The sequence below is a fragment of the Schistocerca piceifrons genome, chromosome X (assembly GCF_021461385.2).
Source record: "Schistocerca piceifrons isolate TAMUIC-IGC-003096 chromosome X, iqSchPice1.1, whole genome shotgun sequence".
Taxonomy (NCBI): domain Eukaryota; kingdom Metazoa; phylum Arthropoda; class Insecta; order Orthoptera; family Acrididae; genus Schistocerca; species Schistocerca piceifrons.
In genome coordinates, this window is record NC_060149.1 from 772,150,482 (window position 1) to 772,173,649 (window position 23,168).

Sequence of the window (23,168 nt, forward strand, 5' to 3'; positions counted from 1 at the left end):
GCAACCCCAAGATTGAGGTCCAGAAGCAGTTTCCTGTACACCAGTTCAGTCTTGCAAACAACAGCGGCTTCAGCAAGGACATAACTGTGAATTTCTCGAATTGAGACTAGCTGTACCTGGCTCTCCCTTCGGGAACCCTCCCATCTGGGTATGAACTGAATTGGATATGTGGTGGTTACTCAGCCGTCTTCGTTCTGTAGTTGGAAGGTTCAAGGAGTAATCTCCGTAAACGTCACTTCTCTGTGGATATCACCAACTGTTCCAGAGGAGAATCACAGACAAAGGAGAACCTACTGGATTCTCAGTTAGGTTTTGTATCTTACACAGACGAGCCGCACGGGGTAGCCGCGCAGTCTGAGGCGCCTTGTCAAGGTCCTTTCGGTTCCACTCGTCGGAGGTTCGAATCCTCCCTCTGGCATAGGTGTGTGTGTGTTGTCCATAGCATAAGTTAGTTTAAGTTAGATTAAGTAGTGTGTAGGCCTAGGGAGCGATGACCTAAGGAGTTTGGTCCCATAAGACCATACCACGAATTTCCAGTTCTTACACAGACGAAGATCTGCTTGCGACTCCGGGCTCTATTTAAGTTGCAAGGTTTTGGTTAACAGTAGTGTAGCTTGACAATTCTTTCTTTCATTCGTTTTTAATGGTTGTTGCCATGTATTGTATTTTTTTACTGACTCGAATAAATAAATAAAATAAATGGCACTCAGATGAGACTCCTAACGAAAAACCAGTTGCGTAATGTTTCTTTAGACAGGGTGTTAAAAAGGAGGTATTCCATATTTCAGAGATGGAAGTATGAACCAAAACAAGAAAAAAATGTGCTGTAAATATGGGCTGTAAAATACATAACTATGAGCACTTGTTCAGTACAAGAGATGTTTTACAGTAACGAAGGTGAGCAAGTTCTCTTAGCTGTTAAGGTAAGCATTTTAGAGCCCATGTTTACTGGACGTTTTTGTGTTGTTTTGGTCCACACTACCGCCTCTCAAAATATGTTTTTTTTTTACAAAAAAATGGCTCAGAGCACTATGGGACTTGACATCTGAGGCCATCAGTCCCCTAGAACTTAGAACTACTTAAACCTAACTAACCTAAGGACATCACATACATCCATGCCCGAGGCAGGATTCGAACCGGCGACCATAGCGGTCACGGGTTTTTTTTTTTTTTTAACACCCTTTATACAGAATAGAGATGGCGTTACTCCAATCTACATCGCGCAGTTGTGCTGAAATGCTAATACCTTGCATATCCTAGCATGTTGTACGTTTCACGTCGATCTGACGTTTCTTGCTTGCCGCCTACATAGTGGTGTTATTTTAATCACCAGCAATGTATTACATCATGATTGCCTTCGCGAGACTGTTACAAATCCCACAGAAAGTTTGAAGTGGGATACACTTGCAGGTATACGACGCACTAAACTGAAGGGGCTGCTCACTAAATTCCAAAATCCGATTCTCGCCGCGGATGTAGAGCATATATTATTACCACCAACTTTCAAATCGCGCAATGATCACCATTCAAAGATAAGGGAAATTTGAGCTCGTACTGAGGCGTTCAGACAGTTGTTTTTTCCTCGCGCGATCCGCGAATGGAACAGAGTGGGAGGAATATGACTTTGGCGTGAATTGTGCCATCCACCACACACCGCTTGGTGGCTAGCGGAGTATTACCGGGTGATCAAAAAGTCAGTATAAATTTGAAAACTGAATAAATCACGGAATAATGTAGATAGAGAGGTACAAATTCACACACATGCTTGGAATGACATGGGGTTTTATTAGAACCAAAAAAATACAAAATTTCAAAAAATGTCCGTCATCTGATCAGAATAGCAATAATTAGCATAACAAAGTAAGACAAAGCAAAGATGATGTTCTTTACAGTAAATGCTCAATATGTCCACCATCATTCCTCAACAATAGCTGTAGTCGAGGAATAATGTTGTGAACAGCACTGTAAAGTATGTCCGGAGTTATGGTGTTGTCTTTCAGCATCCCTAGAGATGTCGGTCGATCACGATACACTTGCGACTTCAGGTAACCCCAAAATCAATAATCGCACGGACTGAGGTCTGGGGACCTGGGAGGCCAAGCATGACGAAAGTGGCGGCTGAGCACACGATCATCACCAAACGACGCGCGCAAGAGATCTTTCACGCGTCTAGCAATATGGGGTGGAGCGCCATCCTGCATAAACATCGTACGATCCAGCAGGTGTTTATCAGCCTTGCTGGGGATGATGCGATTCTGTAACATATCGGCGTACCACTCACCCGTCACGGTAGCAGTTACTGACGTTTTTCTGTCCAGCGCCATCTGTCGGACATTTTGTGACTTAGGTTTTTTTTGTCTAATAAAACCCCATGTCATTCCAAGCATGTTTGTCAATTTTTACCTCTCTATCTACATTATTCCGTGGTTTATTAAGTTTTCAAATTTATACTGACTTTTTGATCACCCGGTAAGTAGATTGGAATAATTTCATTACTGTTATTACACGTTCATTTGACTGTACATCGATGTATATGCTCGCACCCCCAGCGTGAACTGGGTGGAAAAAAAAGAACAGGTCACATCTGCACAGGTGAGCAGTTCGCGAGGTCCTCGGTTCGCATCCCGGACGGTCAGACAGCAGGTGGAGGGCGGGCGCGAGGTGCGTGTCGTGATCTGGAGACGCTCCATTGATGGACTTTCTTCCGCTTTCCATTTCGCGGGCGGCGTTACGCTACCTGCGCGGCATACGCGCGACGCCGCAGCGGCGGGCCTTTCACCGCTCAGCTGTCCCGTAGGCGTGGTCTCGGCGGCGGCGCCTTGGCCAACCAGTCCGGGCGGCGGCGGGTGCCGTTGTCGCTGGCGACCCAGTTCTAATGGATGCAACGCGCCGCGAGAGGGGGGCAGTGGCGCGGGAGGGGTCACGGGTGCGTATAAAAGTTGAGCGCACCGCACCACCGTCACATTCACTCGTGGGCTTCCAGCAGTAGCTCGCACCAAGTGGTGAGTTCTGTGCCGTCCGGCTTCTCGTACAGCTCGGCTGGAAGGCGAACCCGGCCCGCTCGCTCGCTTCGGCCATTCCGCCGCCGAGGACTCCGAATTTCAGTGTTGCGATGCTGCGGCCCGGTTCGTCTTGCAGTTTTGCCAGTGCTTTCGATCGCTTAACCGGAACTGCGTTACCGCGGGGGACGGTCGTTACGCCACTCTCGACGTGCCTCCGCTGACCTCATCTGAGCACGATCTTTTTTTGTGTATGACGGTGACGGTACTGGACATCGTCGTTTCGCCGTCGACGGACGGATACTGTTCATCTTACTTTAAATGCGGTTATTGCATTAAGTGTTAATTCCTGTCGCTGGCTACTTGCTCGTACAGGTGTCGGTTCGAAAGTGACCCAGAAAATGTAGGACATCTTATGGTCAAGCCTTCTCGGGGTGCGGTAACTTCCAGTTCGCCGAACTCAGCTGTTGGTCAATTTTTTATTGCGTTCTAGTGAACTAGCTCAGCAGAATGTGTAAATTAGTCTGGAGAATTTCGTAACACGAAACGGGATACGATGGACCAATTAACGTACACTCGATTTTGCTCCACCACGTGTTCAGCGATTGTGAGAAACGTAGTCATATTCTGAGGATCTCCCACTTTTTAGTTCGTCCGCAAAACGCATTTCCGGTCAATACGGAATGAGGTTTCGTAATAGCGGTTTCCGTCTCCTCAGGACAAACATAAGAGAGAGGGAATCGGGACTTCGAAAAATGTATCCTACACAGTGACCAGATGACAAGTTTCACTCGTTTATTATGTCTCTAAGGGCATTTATTCGATTTTCTTTGATTCACGTGTAACGAATGCAAAAAAAAAACCTGGAGAGAATTTTTTATCTTCGTTAGTAGTTCATTTCCACTATCGCAATGAGAATCGAAGTAGAACAGTTTTTGCTCTCGTAACAAAAGTAAATTTTATACTATGTGAAATTATAAGCCAACAACATAATACCGAAAAGTACGTGCCTGGCTCAGTCGTTCATATGGGTTCAGAAATACATTTACAGAGTCTAGAACCCCTCTGATGCCAAGCGCGAATATAAAGCTTTTTAAGCTATACGGTGTCTAAAAATGCGTAGCTGCAACGAAAGAAAATTATGTAAGGAAGGACCGTCTTTTTTCGTAAGAAACCGCCCCGTTATCGCACGGGATAAGCTACAGAGGACTAGAAAACGCAGATCAAAGACGGGCAGAATGCAGTTCTGCTATACTGCGCTATTTGAAGGAGACTGCACAAAATTTATGAGAGTAGAAGAGCTAAAGTTCCTTAAGACAGTCTGCATTACTCGGTGAAAAATGAAATGATCGTATGGCGTTCAGGTCGGGAGTCCACACATGGGGAAATTTGGCCGCCGAGATGCAAATATTTTAGTTGACATCACGTTGGGTGACTTGCGTGTCGATGATGACGAAATGATGGTGAGGACGACACAACATCCAGTCTCCGAGCGTAGAAAATATCCGATCTGGCCAGGAATCGAACCCAGGCCTCTTACATGACAGTCAAACGCGCTCGCCTCTCGGCGAAGGAGGCGAACTGTAGTTGCTGATAGGTACGAGGATGAGAAAGTACAGAATCTTTATTCCAGTACTGTGTACATCGTATCTCAAAGGTACGCATATAGATTACATTGCCTCTTCCTATGACCAAGAATAGCAGCGTAGTTGTTAGGATACTGAAATGGAGGACTACGGCTTAAATTCGCGTTTGGGTACTGCGATATCGATTTTATTTCCTTTCCCACTTTTATTTTAGGCGAATAGTTTCTTCGCACACGTTTCTTGCTCTATACCTTTTTGCAGCTGCAGGTTTGTGTAGAATGTGTAGTACAGTGAGCCGCGCGGGATTAGCCGAGCGGTCTAGGCGCTGCAGTCATGGACTGTGCGGCTGGTCTGTAGGATAATTTAGGTTAAGTAGTGTGTAAGCTTAGGGACTGATGACCTTAGCAGTTAAGTCCCATAAGATTTCACACACATTTGAACATTTGAGTAAAGTGAGCGCTCGGCTTTGCAGGAGCCATGAGGTACCTGATCATCGTCGCCGCGGCGCTGCACGTGGTTCTGGGAGGCGTGAGCCAGGTGGCAGTGCGCCTGCCCTTCCTCAACCCTGCCGGAGTCACCTACCTGAACGGCCCCGCGCCCGCCGGCCTGGCCGCCGGTCCCGTGGGCTACGCCGCCGCCGCCCCCGCCGCCGTCGGCTACGCTGCCGCCGCCCCCGCCGCCGTGGGCTACGCCGCCGCCGCCCCCGCCGCCGTCGGTTACGCCGCCGCCGCCCCCGCCGCCGTCGGTTACGCCGCCGCCCCCGTGGCCGTGCCCACGGTGCACCACGTGCCCGGTGTGGCCGACGTGCCCGTCACCCGCATCGAGGCGCAGCCCGGCGTCGTGCAGCAGCAGATCGACGTCGCCCACCCGGCCGTGGCCACCCGCAAGTTCGAGGTGCGCCGGCCGGCCATCCAGAAGCAGTTCTACGACATCGAGGAGCGCGTCGTGATCAGGCCCGCGGGCTCCGCTCTGGTGGAGCTGGACGAGCCTACCAGCCGGCTGCAGCGCGGACCCACCGTCGTCAGCCCCGTGGGCCCGGGAGCCGCTGTCGCCGCCGGACCCGCCGTGGCCGCCCCCGCCGCCATCGCCGCCGGCCCTGCCTACGCTCCGGTCGTGGCCGCCACCCCCGCCCCCGTGTTCGTGTCCTCGACGCCCGCCCCCGCGCTGGGCGCCTACCCCGGCCCGGGCGGCCCCGCCCCCGGAGCTCCCGCGCAGTTCGAGAGCGACGACTCGATCTCGGTAGAGAACCCCGAGTTCTCGGCTAGGGCCGCGGCAGCCGCCCAGCAGCAGTACGAGTCGCAGCAGCGCGCGGCCGCCGCCCAGCAACAGTACGAGGCTCAGCAGCGTGCGGCAGCTCAGCAGCAGCAGTACGAGGCTCAGCAGCGCGCGGCGGCTCAGCAGCAGCAGTACGAGGCTCAGCAACGCGCGTCGGCTCAGCAGCAGCAGTACGAGGCTCAGCAACGCGCGGCGGCTCAGCAGCAGCAGTACGAGGCCGAGCAGCGCGCCGCCGCCGCAGCGCAGCACCAGGCCGCCGGCCCCCTGCCGTCGCCGCAGCCCGAGATCCGCACCAACGGCGCCCCCCTCGAGCAGATCGCGCGCGCTCAGCCGCTGGCCGGCCCCGACGTGGTGCCGTCCCTGCGCTCCATCCACCCCGAGGAGAACCAGGCTAACCAGCAGCGCCTCATCCAGCTGCTGACGGCCCGCGGCGGCGTTACCGAGGTGGGCTTCGGCCGCGCCGGACCCGCAGGCGCGCCAGTGGGCGACGCGGGCAACGTGCGCGCGCGCGTGCTGTCCGCCACGCCCGCGCCGGCCTTCGCCGCCCCCGCAGGTGAGCGCGTCTCCACCCGGCGCGTCGTCGTGTCCCGTCCCATCGAGACCCTGCAGGAAGTCGACGTGATCGAGCCCGTCACCAAGCTACACCGCGTCGCCGTCAACACGCCCACGCTGTTCAAGACGGTGCGCCAGGACATCGCCAGGGTGCCCACCACCGTGCCCGTGCTGGGCAAGACCATCGCCCACGCCGCCGTGCCCGTCGGTCTCTACCACTGAGCGTCCCTCCCACTGCCGCCGCAACCTCACACACCACACGGCGGTCTTACACTTCCCTCTTCCGAATACTCCCAGACGGCCACGACACAAACTCGTGTGCGGAGACGCATTTCCTTTTCTGTAGTAACACCGAGATCTTATGAAAGTCACTACACGAGAAACATTCCCTGACAACTGAATCTCTTTCACTAAATCCGTCAGTCTCGCGCGTAGCAATCTATACGAGTCAGTATAGAGACAAATGGTGCGATCGTAAGTATACACTACAGCTCTAAGGGAAAAATCCGCAGCCTCCAATATCTGAAGTCTGCCGAGATTTTCTCCTCCTTTTTTCTCTTCGACTGTAATGCCCCAGGCATCAGAGCATCTGTCGTCTCCCTCTCCTACACACACACACACACACACACACACACACACACACACACACACACACACAATCGCCAAACCTTGCCATGTCGATTCGTCGCGCTTTTCTTGCCCACTGTGGATCCGCAAAATGCAGCAACTGTTCTGGGAGTACTGTATGTACTATTTCACTGTGCCTACAAAAATATTCTAGCTCTTCCTTTATACAGACCTACTTATTGAAAATTCTTCAGACTACGCCCCTCTCGAACCTTTTTCGCGTTAAGTTCCCCCAGCATCACCGTAAGTAGGAAAAAAAAATATTCTTACCAGTTTCAATATCTGTGTGAATGCGTGTCAAACCTTTTTTTACTGCACAACACATGAGAACGATACTGAAGTGATATTAGTGTTTATTTATATACATTACAATGAAAATAAAGCAAATTTGTGACTATCTGTGTTAGAATTTTATTCACCCTTCCACATTCCTTATCCTGCATCCCATATTGTTTGTCAAAGTCAAAAGTATATGCGTAATGCTAAAATAATAAAACACTTACAGATTTCTCCTTTACTACATCACTGAGAGAACAAACTATTGCTACCTAAATAACCTTTTATTGGTTGCCAAATTATTCTCTTTCACCATTCCTGCTTTACAACAGCTCAATTTACTGCAGACTTTTGACATCAAACTTAAAAGAACATCCTCATAACCTGCTGGTAATGCGCATACGATAGCCGAAAATAAGGTAAGTCGGACAAATTTTTGGTGGAAATTGGTAAGTCCGTTGTTTCCTCTGCTGAAGGTGTTTGTTCTGATCACCTAGTTCGCCTATTTCTTTAAACCTGATACCAGTTACGGTAAGACAATTTTTGCAGAGTAAAATGACAATCAACGTCAGTTAACCTAAAATCTTTTACTGTTTTGATCTTAGCTGCAAAACCTACTGCTACCGAAGACTACTTAGTACTTCGCATCGTAATGGTCGTAATGGATAAATCTGTGAGCACAGTAGCTTCCAATATTTTTTATTTATTTATTCGTATGGCTCACGTACAGTTTAAAAATACACGTGTATGACATTAGTACGTATATGTATATAACACAGAAAGAAAAAAACTACATATAAAACTAACTAAATGTCAATATCTAAGTTCCTAATCAATATAAGAGCTGTATCATCAGCTTTCATGAGGTCGCTCCAGCCAAGGGGCATTCAGCTTTAATGTGCTTGATTGTCTAGTTCGGAGGCCCACTGTCATAAATCGGAGACTCTCTAGTACCCCAATTTTAAAGAGAGGCTACACATTGTCCATGCCCAGTCCGAGCTCTTCAATTTGACCCACAGTTTCCTGTCGAGTTCTGCGTCAGCAGTATCACAATTATACTTTCGGAACCACTCACGCTCTTCGGGATTTTCAATAAGTTGACAGTTCTGATCCCACAGGTCTCTCACGCCGGTATTACTGGTAACTAGCTGCGTTGCTTGACGTAATGGTGGATTTCTTGAACGGAGTCTATTTCGTCTGAAGCTCTCCATGTCATTCCACACAATTTTTGAATACTACTGTTACGAGTTTCTATCTTGAGAGCAGCATTTTCAAAAGGTTTTCTGTATAAAAGAAAGCGGTCAATGGTGACACCAAGGTACTTAGGGTACTAGTTATGGCAAAGAGTGTTTCCGTTAAGTTTCAATCTGAGCTCCGAGTTAGCTTGTTTGTTGTTCTAAAATAGGAGCTCATAACGGTAGATCTTCTGTAAGGATTGTCTACGCTTCTGCGAGATCATTGGTTCTATAAGCAAGAGCGATATCGTCCGCGTACCAGAATTCTGTTGATCGGGTACTGAGGAGATCAGAGATACGTACGTTGAATAATAGGGGGGCTAAGACAGAGCCCTGTGGTAGACCATTACTTAATTTCTTCTCCTTGCTCACATTTTCTAGTAATAACACGGAAATATCTATTGTTTATCATGGTGTTGATGAGAGTTACATCTTTTGGGCATCGGATTGTTTTTAGTAATTTGTATATCGTCCCTTTTCTCCAGACTGTGTCACATGCCACGATTGGGTCTACGAATACGACAGATGTCTTCACGTTTTCTAGGAAACCAGCCTCCATGAAAGTTGTTAGGGCCAGTATCTGGTCACAGCAACTTCCCTGTGGCCTGAAACCCACTTGCACAGCTGGGATATGTTCCAGAACGAAGCAGCAAATTCTGTTATAAATGAGCCCCTGCAAGAGTTTATGAGTACGGCTCAAAAGGGAAATTGGTCTGAAACTTTCAGGGTGGTCAGTTGGTTTACATGGTTTCAAAATTACAACCATTTTTGCTCTCTTTAGCTCGTTGGACAGTGATCAACTATCTAGGATGCTGGAGAAGAGGTGGACCGTCTATTTTTTTCACTATTACCCATGTTACCGTTACCCATGCTCCCAATGGTAATCAGACAGGAGTAGTGCAGTCTCATTTTGCGGTGCAGCTCTAAAAGGCTGCATTAGAATTCTATGGTCCAAAACTATCTATAGGTTTAAGTTCCATTCTTGAATAATTTGAAAGCTGGTTAAGTCCAGTTGCCGCATGCTGTCCTACTCTAAAAGACAAACAAATGCTTTAGCTGGTTTTTCTGCTCTTTTGAAGAAGGAATTATATTGAACACGGAATTCAACAAGAAGGTTCTTGCAGTAATATCAACTAGTCATTACTGATGAAAGGATCTGGATGTGAAAAACTCGTCGTAGACAATATTCGAGGTCATGCTGTTTGCCTTCGCTAGATAAGCTGTTGTCCGTTCACGCGCTGTCGTAATACCGCTCAAAGCTATGTTGTCTGAGTGAACTGGGAGCCAGGGAAACAGGTTCGACCCCAGCTCTGCTCACTCCAAGAGAAAGGCACACTACCGGGGCCCCGGGTCGTGCATATTGGCTCAGGAGCACGCGCTAGGCGTGGCTTAGTGACCTGACTGGTTTTGTCTGCATCAATGCCCTTCGTCTTGTTTTTGTACGTAAACTTGCAAACTAACTCATTAAAGTTACGGTATATCTCCTGGTTTTTGTTGCGCAAGTTATCAGTAATTGTTCATACTTACACAGTGGGAGCTACCTCTGGCAACACACTTCCAGAAATCGACAACAATACTAAGTAACTGTTTTGGAATGGCCTACCTCCAGATGAGTCTTTGGATCGGTACTCACGACTGTTGTAGCTATGTGTGAGGCTTATATATTGGAACTTGGCGTTTCACACGGTTCACATAATAAACACTAATGAACCATAATATTATGACCAACTGCTTAAAACAGTTAGGTCCTCCTGCGTCACCAAATACAGAATGATACTGCGTGGCATGGATTCGACAAGTCTTTGTTAGGTTTTCGGAAGTAAGAGGCTCTATACAGGGTGGCCCAATGATAGTGGCCGAGCCAAATATCTCACGAAATAAGCATCAAATGAAAGAAACTACAAACAACGAAACTCGTCTAGCTTCAAGGGGGAAACCAGATTGCGCTATGGTTGGCCAGCTAGATGGTGCTGCCATAGGTCAAACGAGTATCAACTGCGGTTTTTTTTTTTCAAATAGGAACCCCCATTTCTATTACATATTCGTGTAGTACGTAAAGAAATATGAATGTTTTAGGTGGACCACTTTTTTCGCTTTGTGATAGATGGCGCTAGTGCGTGGTATCACGTAAGATTAAGCCAGTGCGGACGGTATTTGCTTCGTGATACATTACCCGTGTCAAGATGGACCGTTTACCAATTGCGGAAAAGGTCGATATCGTGATGATGTATGGCTATTGTGATCAAAATGTCGAACGCCCGTGTGCTATGTATGCTGTTCGGTATCCTGGACGACATCATCCAAGTGTCCGGACTGTTGTGTCTAGGCAAGACAGCCTAGACACAATGGGAGGAAGCCGAAAGGCACGCGCTTAAACTCACGCAGGCCGGCGTGAGGTCTGAAACAGGATACGTAATGAATGCTATAAAGAAAAGTACGTAGCTTCTGGAATACTTAACTTTAATCCATCATTGGTGTACATCGCTCTTGACGATACAAGTTATGCTTTTTAGATAAATGCACTATACTGTAATGGCGCCTTGCTAGGTCGTAGCCATTGACTTAGCTGAAGGCTACTCTAACTATCTTCTCGGCAAATGAGAAAGGCTTCGTCAGTGCTGTCGCTAGCAGAGTCGTCCGTACAACTGGGGCGAGTGCCAGTACGTCTCTCTAGACCTGCCGTGTGGTGGCGCTCGGTCTGCAATCCTGACAGTGGCGACACGCGGGTCCGGCGTATACTAATGGACCGCGGCCGATTAAAAGGCTACCACCTAGCAAGTGTGGTGTCTGGCGGTGACACCACACGCACCGTTCGCCGGATAGTTAGGTTATTTAAGGAAACAGGAAGTGCTCAGCCACATGTGAAACGTCAGCAACCTGCAACAAATGATGATGCCCAAGAAGGTGTTTTAGCTGCTGTCGCTGCTAATCTGCACATCAGTAGCAGATAAATTGCGCAAGAATCGCGAATCTCAAAAACGTCGGTGTTGAGAATGCTGCTTCAACATCGATTGCACCCGTACATGCACCAGGAATTGCATGGCGACAAATTTGAACGTCGTGTACAGTTCTGCCACTGGGTACAAGAGAAATTACGGGGTGATGACAGAGTTTTTGCACAAGTTCTATTTGGCGACAAAACGGCATAATATGCACTATTGGGCAACGGAAAATCCACGATGGGTGCGACAAGTGGAACATTAGCGACCTTGGCGGGTTAATGTATGCTGCGGCATTATGGGAGGAAGGATAATTGGCCCCCATTTTATCGATGGTGCAATGTATGCTGATTTCCTACGTAATGTTCTACCGATGTTACTACAAGATGTTTTACTGCATGACAGAATGTCGAAGTACTTCCAACATGATGGATGTCCAGCACATAGCTCGTGTGCGGTTGAAGCTGTACTGAATAGCGTATTTCATGACAGGTGGATTGGTCGTCGAAGAACCACACCATGGCCCGCACGTTCACCGGATCTGACGTCCCCGGATTTCTTTCTGTGGGGAAAGTTTAAGGATATTTGCTATCGTGATCCACCGACAACGCCTGACATCATGCGTCACCGCGTTGTTAATGCATGTGAAAACATTACAGGAGGCGAACTACTCGCTAAGGAGAGGAATGTCGTTACACGTATTGCCAAATGCATTGAGGTTGACGGACATCATTTTAATCATTTATTGCATTAATATGGTATTATCAGAAATGATAAATTCACAAAGGTACATGTATCACATTGGAACTGTGGTGTCACCGCCAGACACAACACTTGCTAGGTGGTAGCCTTTAAATCGGCCGCGGTCCGTTAGTATACGCCGGATCCGCGTGTCGCCACTATCAGTCATTGAAGACCGAGGGTCGCCACACGGCAGTCTAGTCTAGAGAGACTCCCTAGCACTCGCCCCAGTTGTACAGCCGACTTTGCTAGCGATGGTTCACCGACTACTTACGCTCTCATTTGCAGAGACGACATTTTAGCATAGCCTTCAGCTACGTCATTTACTACGACCTAGCAAGGCGCCATATGCAGTTACTATGTATCCTGAACAGATAGTATTGTGAATCATGTACAGTCAAGAGCGACGATCATCATTAATGGATTACACTTAAGTATCAAATTAATTACGTCCGCTTTCTGAATTCTAATTCCTTGTCATGTTCCAGACCTCACGTCAGTATAGTTCTTCCCACCTCACACCAGCCTGCGTGAGCTAAAACACGTGCATTTCGGCCTCCTCTAGTAACACGGTGTTGGCTCTTCTGCCAACACTACAGGAACAACCGAAATAAAATGTTCAAACATATCTACGGTCTGTAATTTAATTTAAAAAACCTTCCGGTTACCAACTGTCCGTCTAAAATTGTGAGACATATGTTTGTGACTATTACAGCGCCATCTATCACAAAGCGAAGAAAGTGGTCCAACTAAAACATTCATATTTCTTTACGTACTACACGAATATATAATAAAAAATGGGGGTTCCTACTTAAAAAAAACGCAGTTGATATCAGTTTGACCTATGGCAGCGCCATCTAGTGGGTCAACATAGCGCCATCTGGTTTCCCCCTTCAAGCTAGACAAGTTTCGTTCTTTGTAGTTTTTTCGTTTGACGCTTATTTCGTGAGATATTTGGCCCCGTCTCGATCAATGGACCACCCTGTATGTCTACGCACATGTCGCATGGTTCCCTAAAATTAAGTAACAATGTGCGCTGAACGACGTGCTCCGAAATAATTGTACCCTGTTGTCAGACCTGCCACAGATTGCCGCCTATATTGCTTTACAGAGCGCAAAAGCTTCCGCCTCTCACGTTCTGTGGTGAGACGTTGACGTCCAACATACTGTCGTCTACTCGTGGTCTCAACTTACTTCATCCACTTTCCATAGATGCTGCGACTGGAGCAGCTTCGCTGCTTTCGTGATGTTCGTTCGCAGGCGCCGTAACAAGACGCCCCTTGTCAAAGTCGCTTATGTCATAGGGTTTCCCTATTTGTGACCCGTATCTGCGCTAGAACGATTTCCTATTCGTCTCTGCTCCTCTTGCATACGAGGGCCGATCGACAAAGACTGAGACTACACTACCGGCCATTAAAATTGCAGCACCAAGAAGAAATGCAGATGATAAACGGGTATTCATTGGACAAATATATTATACTAGAACTGACATGTGATTACATTTTCACGCAATTTGGGTGCATAGATCCTGAGAAATCAGTACCCAGAACAACCACCTCTGGCCGTAATAACGGCCTTGATACGCCTGGGCATTGAGTCAAACAGAGCTTGGATGGCGTGTACAGGTACAGCTGCCATGCAGCTTCAACACGATACCACAGTTCATCAAGAGTAGTGACTGGCGTATTGTGACGAGCCAGTTGCTCGGCCACCATTGACCAGAGGTTTTCAATTGGTGAGAGATCTGGAGAATGTGCTGGCCAGGGCAGCAGTCGAACATTTTCTGTATCCAGAAAGGCCCGTAGAGGACCTGCAACATGCGGTCGTGCATTATCCTGCTGAAATGTAGGGTTTCACAGGGATCGAATAAAGGGTAGAGCCACGTGTCGTAACACATCTGAAATGTAACGTCCACTCTTCAAAGTGCCGTCAATGAAAACAAGAGGTGATCGTGATGTTTAACCAATGGCACTCCATACCATCACGCCGGCTGGTACGCCAGTATGGCGATGACGAATACACGCTTCCAATGTGCGTTCACCGCAATGTCGCCAAACACGGATGCGCCAACATGATGCTGTAAACATTCGTGCACCCAGGTTCGTCGTTGAGTACACCATCGCAGGCGCTCCTGTCTGTGATGCAGCGTCAAGGGTAACCGCAGCCATTGTCTCCGAGCTGTTAGTCCATACTGCTGCAAACGTCGTCGAACTGTTCGTGCAGATGGTTGTTGTCTTGAAAACGTCCCCATCTGTTGACTCAGGGATCGAGAAGTGGCTGCACGATCCGTTACAGCCATGCGGATAAGATGCCTGTCATCTCGACTGCTAGTGATACGAGGCCGTTGGGATCCAGCACGGCGTTCCGAATTACCCTCTTGAACCCACCGATCCCATATTCTGCTAACAGTCATTCGATCTCGACCAACGTGAGCTGCAATGTCGCGATACGATAAACCGCAATCGCGATAGGCTAGAATCCGACCTCTATCTAAGTCGGAAACGTGATGGTACGCATTTCTCCTCCTTACACGAGGCATTCACCAGGCAACGCCGGTCAGCTGCTGTTTGTGTACGAGAAATCGGTTGGAAACTTTCCTCATGTCAGCACGTTGCAAGTGTCGCCACCGGCGCCAAGCTTGTGTGAATGCTGTGAAAAGCTAATCATTTGCATATCACAGCATCTTCTTCTTGTCGGTTAAATTTCGCGTCTGTAGCACGTCATCTTCGTGGTGTAGCAATTTTAATGGTCAGTAGTTTTTCTTTTAATAAACGTTTGCTACTCCATTTCAATATTTACATGTTCTTTTTCAACTTGAATACACTTTTTGTAGTGTCTCTACCAGTCCTCAAACACATTGAGCAGGCCGTTCTTTGTCAGGTCCGTGAGAATCGCCTCACTTTTCTTGAGCAGTGCTTCAGAGTTCTCAAATCTAATGTCGCAAAACTTTGCCTCCTGTGACGGGAATTTTAAAAAAAGTTACAGGTTGAAAGTTCGGGGCTATAAGGAGAATGCTGCACACAGACAATGTTGAACTGAGCCAGAAACTGCGTTATTTGATTTGCAGTGTCAGGCTGTTCATTGATATGATGAATTCGCCACCCAGTCTGAGAAAGTTGCCGTGTGGCGTGGCCATGCGGTTTGAGGCGCCATGTCACGGATTGCGCGGCCCCTCCCGTCGGAGGTTGGAGTCCTCCCTCAGGCATGTGTGTGTGTGTTTTGTTCTTAGCATACATTAGTTTAAGTTAGTTTAAGTAGTGTGTAAGTATAGGGACCGATGACCTCATCAATTTGATCAATTAGGAATTCACGGACATTTGAACAGTTCTGGGAAAATTATGGTCGTTTCCTTGCAACGTGTTTCCACAGTTTAGCCAGTACTGAAGTGTAGTATGCTGCTGTAGCAGTAGTATGAAGGAGAACTGCATGCTGGTAAATTAATCCATCAAAGTCAAAAAATCTGATCACGATCACTTTCCCTAGAGAGGGAACAACTTTCGCCGTTTTTGGTGCTAGAGAACCTGATGATTTCCACATTGTGCTCGTTCGTTTTCCTTCAGGATCATAATGATGTAGACATGACTCATCACCGGTGATAATCAGCTCCAGAAACGCATCCTCTCCATCAACAAAGAGACGCAGCACCTCATGGTTTGTCTCCATTCGCACGGCCTTTTGTCCGGGAGTCAACAGACGTGGCACCCACTGGACATAAACACGCTTCATAAGGAGATCATCATGCATAATCGTAAAGATACTACAGTATTTCACTGAGGTTACGCAATATTATCCGCCGATCCTCGAGAACAATCACAGCAATTGTGCTGGTGCTGACTTCAGTCACAGCAAAAGCGGTAACAACAGTCCTACCTTGCATAACACAGACAAGTCGGCCTTCTTCAAAGTCCTTGAACCACCTAAACACTGTTGCACGAGTTAATTCATCTTCACTTACGCTTGCAACAGGCTTTTCGTAAGTTTCAGTGGCTGTATGGTTAAAACTAACACAGAATTTTATTGCGACATATTGTTCCTCTCCCGTCACCTCCATTGGCTCAAATGGCTCTGAGCACTATGGGACTTAACAGCGGAGGTCATCAGTCCCCTAGAACTTACAACTACTTAAACCTAACTAACCTAAGGACATCACACACATCCATGCCCGAGGCAGGATTCGAGACTGCGACCGTAGCGGTCGCACGGTTCCAGACTGAAGCGCCTAGAACCGCTCGGCCACTCCGGCCGGCTCATCTCAAATGTTTGGTATGCCAAACACAAATAGCGTCTACAAAACAGAGCATTACTGTCAACCTACCAATAAGAGAGTGCTGCCGCCTATGGACATTATACGTAAAAAACCGCGCTTTTCAAACCTTCATGGCAGATATAGGAAACTATCACGGAAGCTACAGGAAAAAATCAGTCTCTATCTTTGTTGATCAACCCTCGTATTTTCAACCGCGTTACCTGCCGGCAACGTCACCAGACAGCACTGAACCTCCCGGTGAGGAATGGTCATTGGCTTTTTGGCTCATCAATGTGAAAGATGTCGGAATACTAATTTGACATGGAAAAATTAAAAAAAAAGTACAAGAAAAATAAGTAGTAGTATGGTATTCTGCCTTAGGGCAGGTCTTGTCATGGCTTAAGCCTCTTCCACTTTTGTCTGTACATAGCCAGTCTTTTCATTTCTGAATATTTGCCTCCTTTGATATTGCCCAGCATTTGATATCTTCCTTATCCTCTTTCCCTTTTCCCTCCACCATTTCTTCTATTCCTTCCTTTAATAAACAGTCCCTCCTCAAACAATGTCCAATCCAGTTCCGCTTTCTCTTTCTGATGACTTTCAGCATGTTTCTTTCTTCTCCAACTCTTCTTAATACTTCTTCATTCCTTACTCGGTCTTTCCATTTCACTTTTTCTATTCTTCTGCATATCCACATCTCTAGTGCCTCCAATCTTCTTTCATCTTCCTTCCTCAATGTCCAGGTCTCCGCACCATATAGTGCTACGCTCCAGATGTAACATTTGGTAAGACTTTTCCTCAGATCTTCGTTTAGTGGCCCACAAAGTAACTTCTGTTTCCTCTTGAATTCTTTTCCTAATTTCTGTTAAGCAATACATATCACTTGCTCTGTTTACTCTCCCGCTATTTTCATACCGCATTTTCTCCTCTTTCCTCCAATTACCATGCTTTTCGTTTCTTCTTCTTAATCTTCATTCCATATTCTTCTAATTTTGTGTTTAGATCATCTAACATTTGTTCCATGTCTGTTGCACTCTCTGCCATCAATACCATGTCGTCTGCAAATCTTATACACTCCACTCTCCGACTCCACTATACAAACACCTCTCCTTCCGTCAAAACTTTCACTAATAATTTCCTCCAGATATGTATTGAACAGTGTTGGTGATAAACAACAACTTTGTCTTACACCTCTTCCCAGTTCAATTTCTTCACTCATCACACCTCCTATTCTTACTCTTGCCCTCTGGTTCAAATATAAATTTCTAATTAGCCGTCTATACCTTCAGTCAACTCCATGTTTCCTTACGATTTCCATCAGTTTTTCCCATCTGACACAGTCAAAAGCCTTGTCAAGATCAATGAACACAACTATGTCGTCTGCAAATCTTATACACTCCGATCCCCTATACAAACTCCTCTCCTTCCATCAAAACTTTCACTAATAATTTCCTCCAGATATATATTGAACAGTGTTGGTGATAAACAACAACCTTGTCTTACACCTCTTCCCAGTTCAATAAAAATAAAATACGAAGAAAATAAAGTATTATAAACTAAGTGATGAAACTTAAAAACGTTTTAGTTCAAAATATGGTTCAAATGGCTCTGAGCACTATGCGACTTAACTTCTGAGGTCATCAGTCGTCTAGAACTTAGAACTAATTAAACCTAACTAACCTAAGGACATCACACACGTCCATGCCCGAGGCAGGATTCGAACCTGCGACCGTAGCGGTCGCTCGGCTCCAGACTGTAGCGCCTAGAACCGCAAGGTCACTCCGGCCGGCAAAACGTTTTAGTCATAGGTAGCCCACTTGTCACTGTGTCCATGTGATCGTTCACTGTGAGTGGACATTCAGATGACTTGTGAAGTACTGCACTGGGTAGAGGGTCCAGAACATTTCAAGTGGTCCAGATTTGATCAAGATCAGCAGGATGTTTCTCAGCAGGCTTTATCCTGTTGTTAAGGTAATCGTATCTTTAAGTTCATTATCATCCTCACTTTACGGGACTGCTTCCGATTCCGGCAATACTTGCTAGAAAGTTACTTCTGGATCTTAGACACGTCGTTGGTTGTTACAGTGGATGCAGGTTCTCGTTTTGGGGAGAATTACAAGAGCCCTCCATATACCAGCTGTCCCTCCTAACGGCTACCAGGTGCATTTTCTCTCACGATTCGGCAGATATTTGCGGTTTCGTTTTTGCAATGTGTAGCTGCAGTTATCCCAACCAAATATTGCACGTCACGTCTTTTACGCGACGCTCACTGTCGACGGAAGCCGTCGGTATGTTTCCTGTTAGAAAATAAAATTGTTTTTGAAGTAGAATTTTGCATGCCCACTCGATAGAGCTGTCCCAAACTAGTCTAGCGTGATATTGGTTTTCTCTGTATGTATTAAAAGGGACAGTAAAAGCCGAAGAGGCCGGCCGAAGTGGCCGTGCGGTTAAAGGCGCTGCAGTCTGGAACCGCAAGACCGCTACGGTCGCAGGTTCGAATCCTGCCTCGGGCATGGATGTTTGTGATGTCCTTAGGTTAGTTAGGTTTAACTAGTTCTAAGTTCTAGGGGACTAATGACCTCAGCAGTTGAGTCCCATAGTGCTCAGAGCCATTTGAACCATTTGAAAAGCCGAAGAATAAGCGGCGACAGCGCCATTCTAGCCCTCGCTGACTGCTACCGTCATGCACCAGCACTTCCTCAGTCGCTGCTGGAGTACCGGTTTTACTGTACCTGTTAAAACATTGTGATTAAAATTCTTCTGGGTATTACGCCGCGTCATTGCTAAAAACTGACAACAATAATAAACTAAAACCGACGTTTAGGCCGAATTGCCACGGCCTTCCTCAGGGCACGACTGGTTTTGCATGGGAATAGGTGCTTCTACTTATTACAGACTATCGATGTCTGACGTCACTGTTGTAAAACTTTTAATTGGGCCTTATGATGACAACATCATACGAAAGGTAGCTAGAACCAAAGGGAGCAGAACACTTTTTTTTCACTAGCTGCTTATTTTTTATGACCCTCCATCTAATTTCTTGTGGGGGGTCGTATGTTGCCACTTAGCCGCTGTGACTGGGTCCAGGGTCCGGTGTGACTGAAAGTAACACCACCCCGGCTCCCGTCCCCACTCACACCGTTGCCCGTGTCCCGCCACGTGGAGGCGGGCTCTATTTGTTTACATCCATTTGATATCTTTTTTTGTGCAGCATTAAAAAAACTTCTAACTAACACAAAACCAAGTGAGATATTAATAAACAAAACGGAATTAAATATTTAGAAAGAAGGAAGACAGAGAATTGAATAGAGAGGAGATACGTATAATATTGCTCTTCACCTGGTTGTGGGCGGCGGCCCGGTTCTTGGAATGACCCTCAAGACGCTCTCCATCGCTCACCATGCCTTTAACATCTACCATCCTAAAAACTAACTTAACTAGAAGAGATTAGGGTACGTTAAAGCTAGAAACTAAGACTAAGACCTCCATGACCAGCCTGCTAAACTATTTACGATATACAATAGAGAGGTAATTGATTTTGTGGCGCAAAGTTGCTAATGAAAGGCCGGCCGGAGTGGCCGTGCGGTTCTAGGCGCTACAGTCTGGAACCGAGTGACCGCTACGGTCGCAGGTTCGAATCCTGCCTCGGGCATGGATGTGTATGATGTCCCTAGGTTAGTTAGGTTTAATTAGTTCTAAGTTCTAGGCGACTGATGACCTCAGAAGTTAAGTCGCATAGTGCTCAGAGCCATTTGAACCATTTTTTTTTTTTTTTTTGCTAATGAAAGGGTTATTGTGGTAATAGTAATAAAGATAACGACGCTAATGGTTTGTGCTGAGCCTACAAGGCTCCTAGCAGAGTACATCAGGCGCAAGCACATCCCGGCCCCGCCGACAACACGACCTGAACGGTGGTTTTCCCCGATCTACCATAGGTATCCGTGGGGTTGGGCTCATAAGAGAGGAACCACATTTAAGATCCCTCCATCTAGGCCGTGCGCCGCCTCTTTCCAGGAGGCGTAGGTCCCTTGAAGAGGTGCCTAGCTTTAAGCTTCAGATCAGAAGTTATTAATGTAGTGGAGGTTGAGGTATAGGCTGCGTAGGTTGGGTGTACAAACAATTCATGCTGAGCCAATGAGACTTATAATGATACGTGGTGTGGCAGTTAGCACCTTCCGGCCCCGCCAGTAACACAACCTGAACGGTGGTTTTCCCCGATCTACCATAGGTATCCGTCTGGTTGGGCTCAAAAGAGAAGCACCACAATTAAGATCCTTCCACCCAGACTGTGCGCTGCCTCTTAACGGAAGGCGTAGGTCCCTTGAAGAGGTACCTCCCTTTAAGCTCTTATTAGACTTGGAGGTACTGTTAACTATTTACATATAAGGTGCAATCTGTTTTTAGGATTGTGTGTGACTTGTGCACCTCTTGTTGGTTGTTCCAGACTGTTCTTTGAAGTGGACTTGGTTGACACTATGGATCATTCGCGCTGGACGCTTCAATATCTGTGTTGTTGCCCTGGTCTGTATCTGTTTCTTCTTCATCACTCGTGGTGCTAATTATATCTGTGTCCCCCTGGGCATCGTGATGTCTGTTTGGACCGACTTGCCTTTGGTAGGGTCTGTTGCGCAAGTATTCTATTTGTTGGATCTTCGAGATTTCGTCAGTTAGTTTGTTGAGTTCAGTCCACCTTTCCGGGTCGCGTATTATGGCATATAGTTCGTTCTGTGTGTTCAGGCGATTTATGTGTACTGTGTGTCTTGTGTTCGTGCGTTGTCCGCAGAAGAAGACAGTATGTTCAGGGGAAGCTTCTTCCCCGCAATGCATCTATTAGTCTGCTGCAGACTCACGCGGTTCAGATGCGTGGGATAAGGGCCATGTCCTGTGATGAAATGTACCATACCGCGGCTGGGATCGATATGTTTTAGTTTTAGTCTTTCCCGGATGTCAGGGAAGAAGTTGTATGCACGGCGGCCCTTATCGCTGTTGGCCCACTCGCTCTGCCAGGTATCCACTCGCCATGCCCTGAGTTGGCGTGTTGTACCAATCGGTACACCAGTGATCTGCCGAACCTGGTCTATTCTTCCCATCCTAAGCCAGTACATTTCTGCGTGGCACCTGATGGTGATATCTATGGGGAAGATTCCCATGACGACACATAGTGCGTCATTTGACGTTGTGTTGAATGCCCCTGTTAGTCGAAGTAGAACACTTCTTTGCCCTTGACGTACAATGGTTCTGTTGGTTGAGCGATTTAATCTGTGGGCCCACGTACTGTCGCTCGAAGAGAGCGCAATGGTATGTTCGTGTGACTGACAGGGGTAGTCTGAATTGTTGCGAATTTAGCCTAGCCAGTTTGTGTAGTATCTTTTCTGCTTTGTGTGTGCATATTCGCATGTGTTCGTGGAAGTTCAATCGTTCATCAACGTATACTCCTAGATAGCGTGTGACTGCTAGTCTTTTTATGTTTGTGTCCCCGATTTTGACTATTGGGTTCCTGCGCAGGATACCCTTTAGCAATGTATAAGTTGTTTTGTTTCCTGCTATCTTTAATTTATTATCTGTGCATCAGTGGGTTATTGTCCGAAGTGCTCCATTGGCTCTTTCTTCTAGGTGGCCACGGTTGTTTGCTGAAACTACGACGAGTAGATCATCAGCATAAGCGACAACTTCATCTGTCAAGATGTGCTCCTCTAGTAACTGTAGGAGCGGTTGTATAACTATGTCCCAGAAGATGGGGCCGTAGATCCACCCTTATGGACAGCCTTTTGTAGCTCGTTTAATCACTTTCTGGTTTTCCATTTGCCAAACGACCGTTCTGTCTCTGCAATAGTCCATGAAACTATTATACAGAGACTCCGGTACCTGCAGGTGTCTGAGCCTCTTGAACAAGGCCGGCCACCAGAGGTTGTCGAAGGCACCTGAGATGTCTATGATAACTGCAAGTGTGTATTTGCAGGGTGTGTCGTGTGCTATTTGGAGTGCTCTGTTAATTACGTCGTCTATAGATTTCACTTCCCTGAAGCCGTATTGGTGTGGTGTCAGTCCCCGTAGTGTTCGGTGTGCTTGTAGTCTTTTGCAGAATAGTTTTTCTTGTACTTTACCGAGTACTGCAGGTGTTTACGAACTACGGTGTGAGTGCGGAGCTGCCTACATAGGAGAAACAGGGAGACCTGTCAGCTTACGAGTAGCAGAACACGAACGCTATGTACGATTACAACGACATAATAAATCGGCGACAGCGGAACGCCACCGTGACTGTGGACAACCTATCAGGTTCCAGGAAGTCCGAGTACTGGCGAAAGAATCGTGAATGCGAGAACGCAAAATACGGGAGGCGATCGAAATTATTAAGCAGCCTGACAACATCAACAGAGAAGATGGCTACAAACTCCCGGCGTCCTGGCTGCCGGCCATCCCAGTCCAACGGGCCGCGAGCGGTCGCGGGGCAGAAGCTACACGGGACACGGACGTGTCTGCACAAACAGCTGTAGGGCAACTGTCAGTCCACTTCCGCGCACACCAGGAGGAAAACTTGCCGACCAGAAGCCGAACGCTCATTGGTGGACAGCTACCAATCGTTGACGACATGGACATCCACGAATAGCCACTTTCCTTCCATCTTCCCTTACGTCATGACTAGCCAATCATATTAGTGGGCCACTTAAAAGTTTTACAACAGTGACGTCAGA

The 23,168-nt window shown here is 47.2% G+C and overlaps 1 protein-coding gene across 1 annotated transcript; it reads left to right on the top strand.

Annotated features, from left to right (window-relative positions):
• Positions 1 to 2,892: 2,892 nt before the first annotated feature.
• On the top strand, positions 2,893 to 7,436 carry LOC124721622 (calphotin-like). The gene is made up of 2 exons (XM_047246681.1): positions 2,893 to 3,002; positions 5,058 to 7,436. The coding sequence occupies exon 2, from the start codon at positions 5,063 to 5,065 to the stop codon at positions 6,632 to 6,634; it is 1,572 nt and encodes a 523-aa protein (XP_047102637.1). The 5' UTR covers positions 2,893 to 3,002; positions 5,058 to 5,062; the 3' UTR covers positions 6,635 to 7,436.
• Positions 7,437 to 23,168: the final 15,732 nt, after the last annotated feature.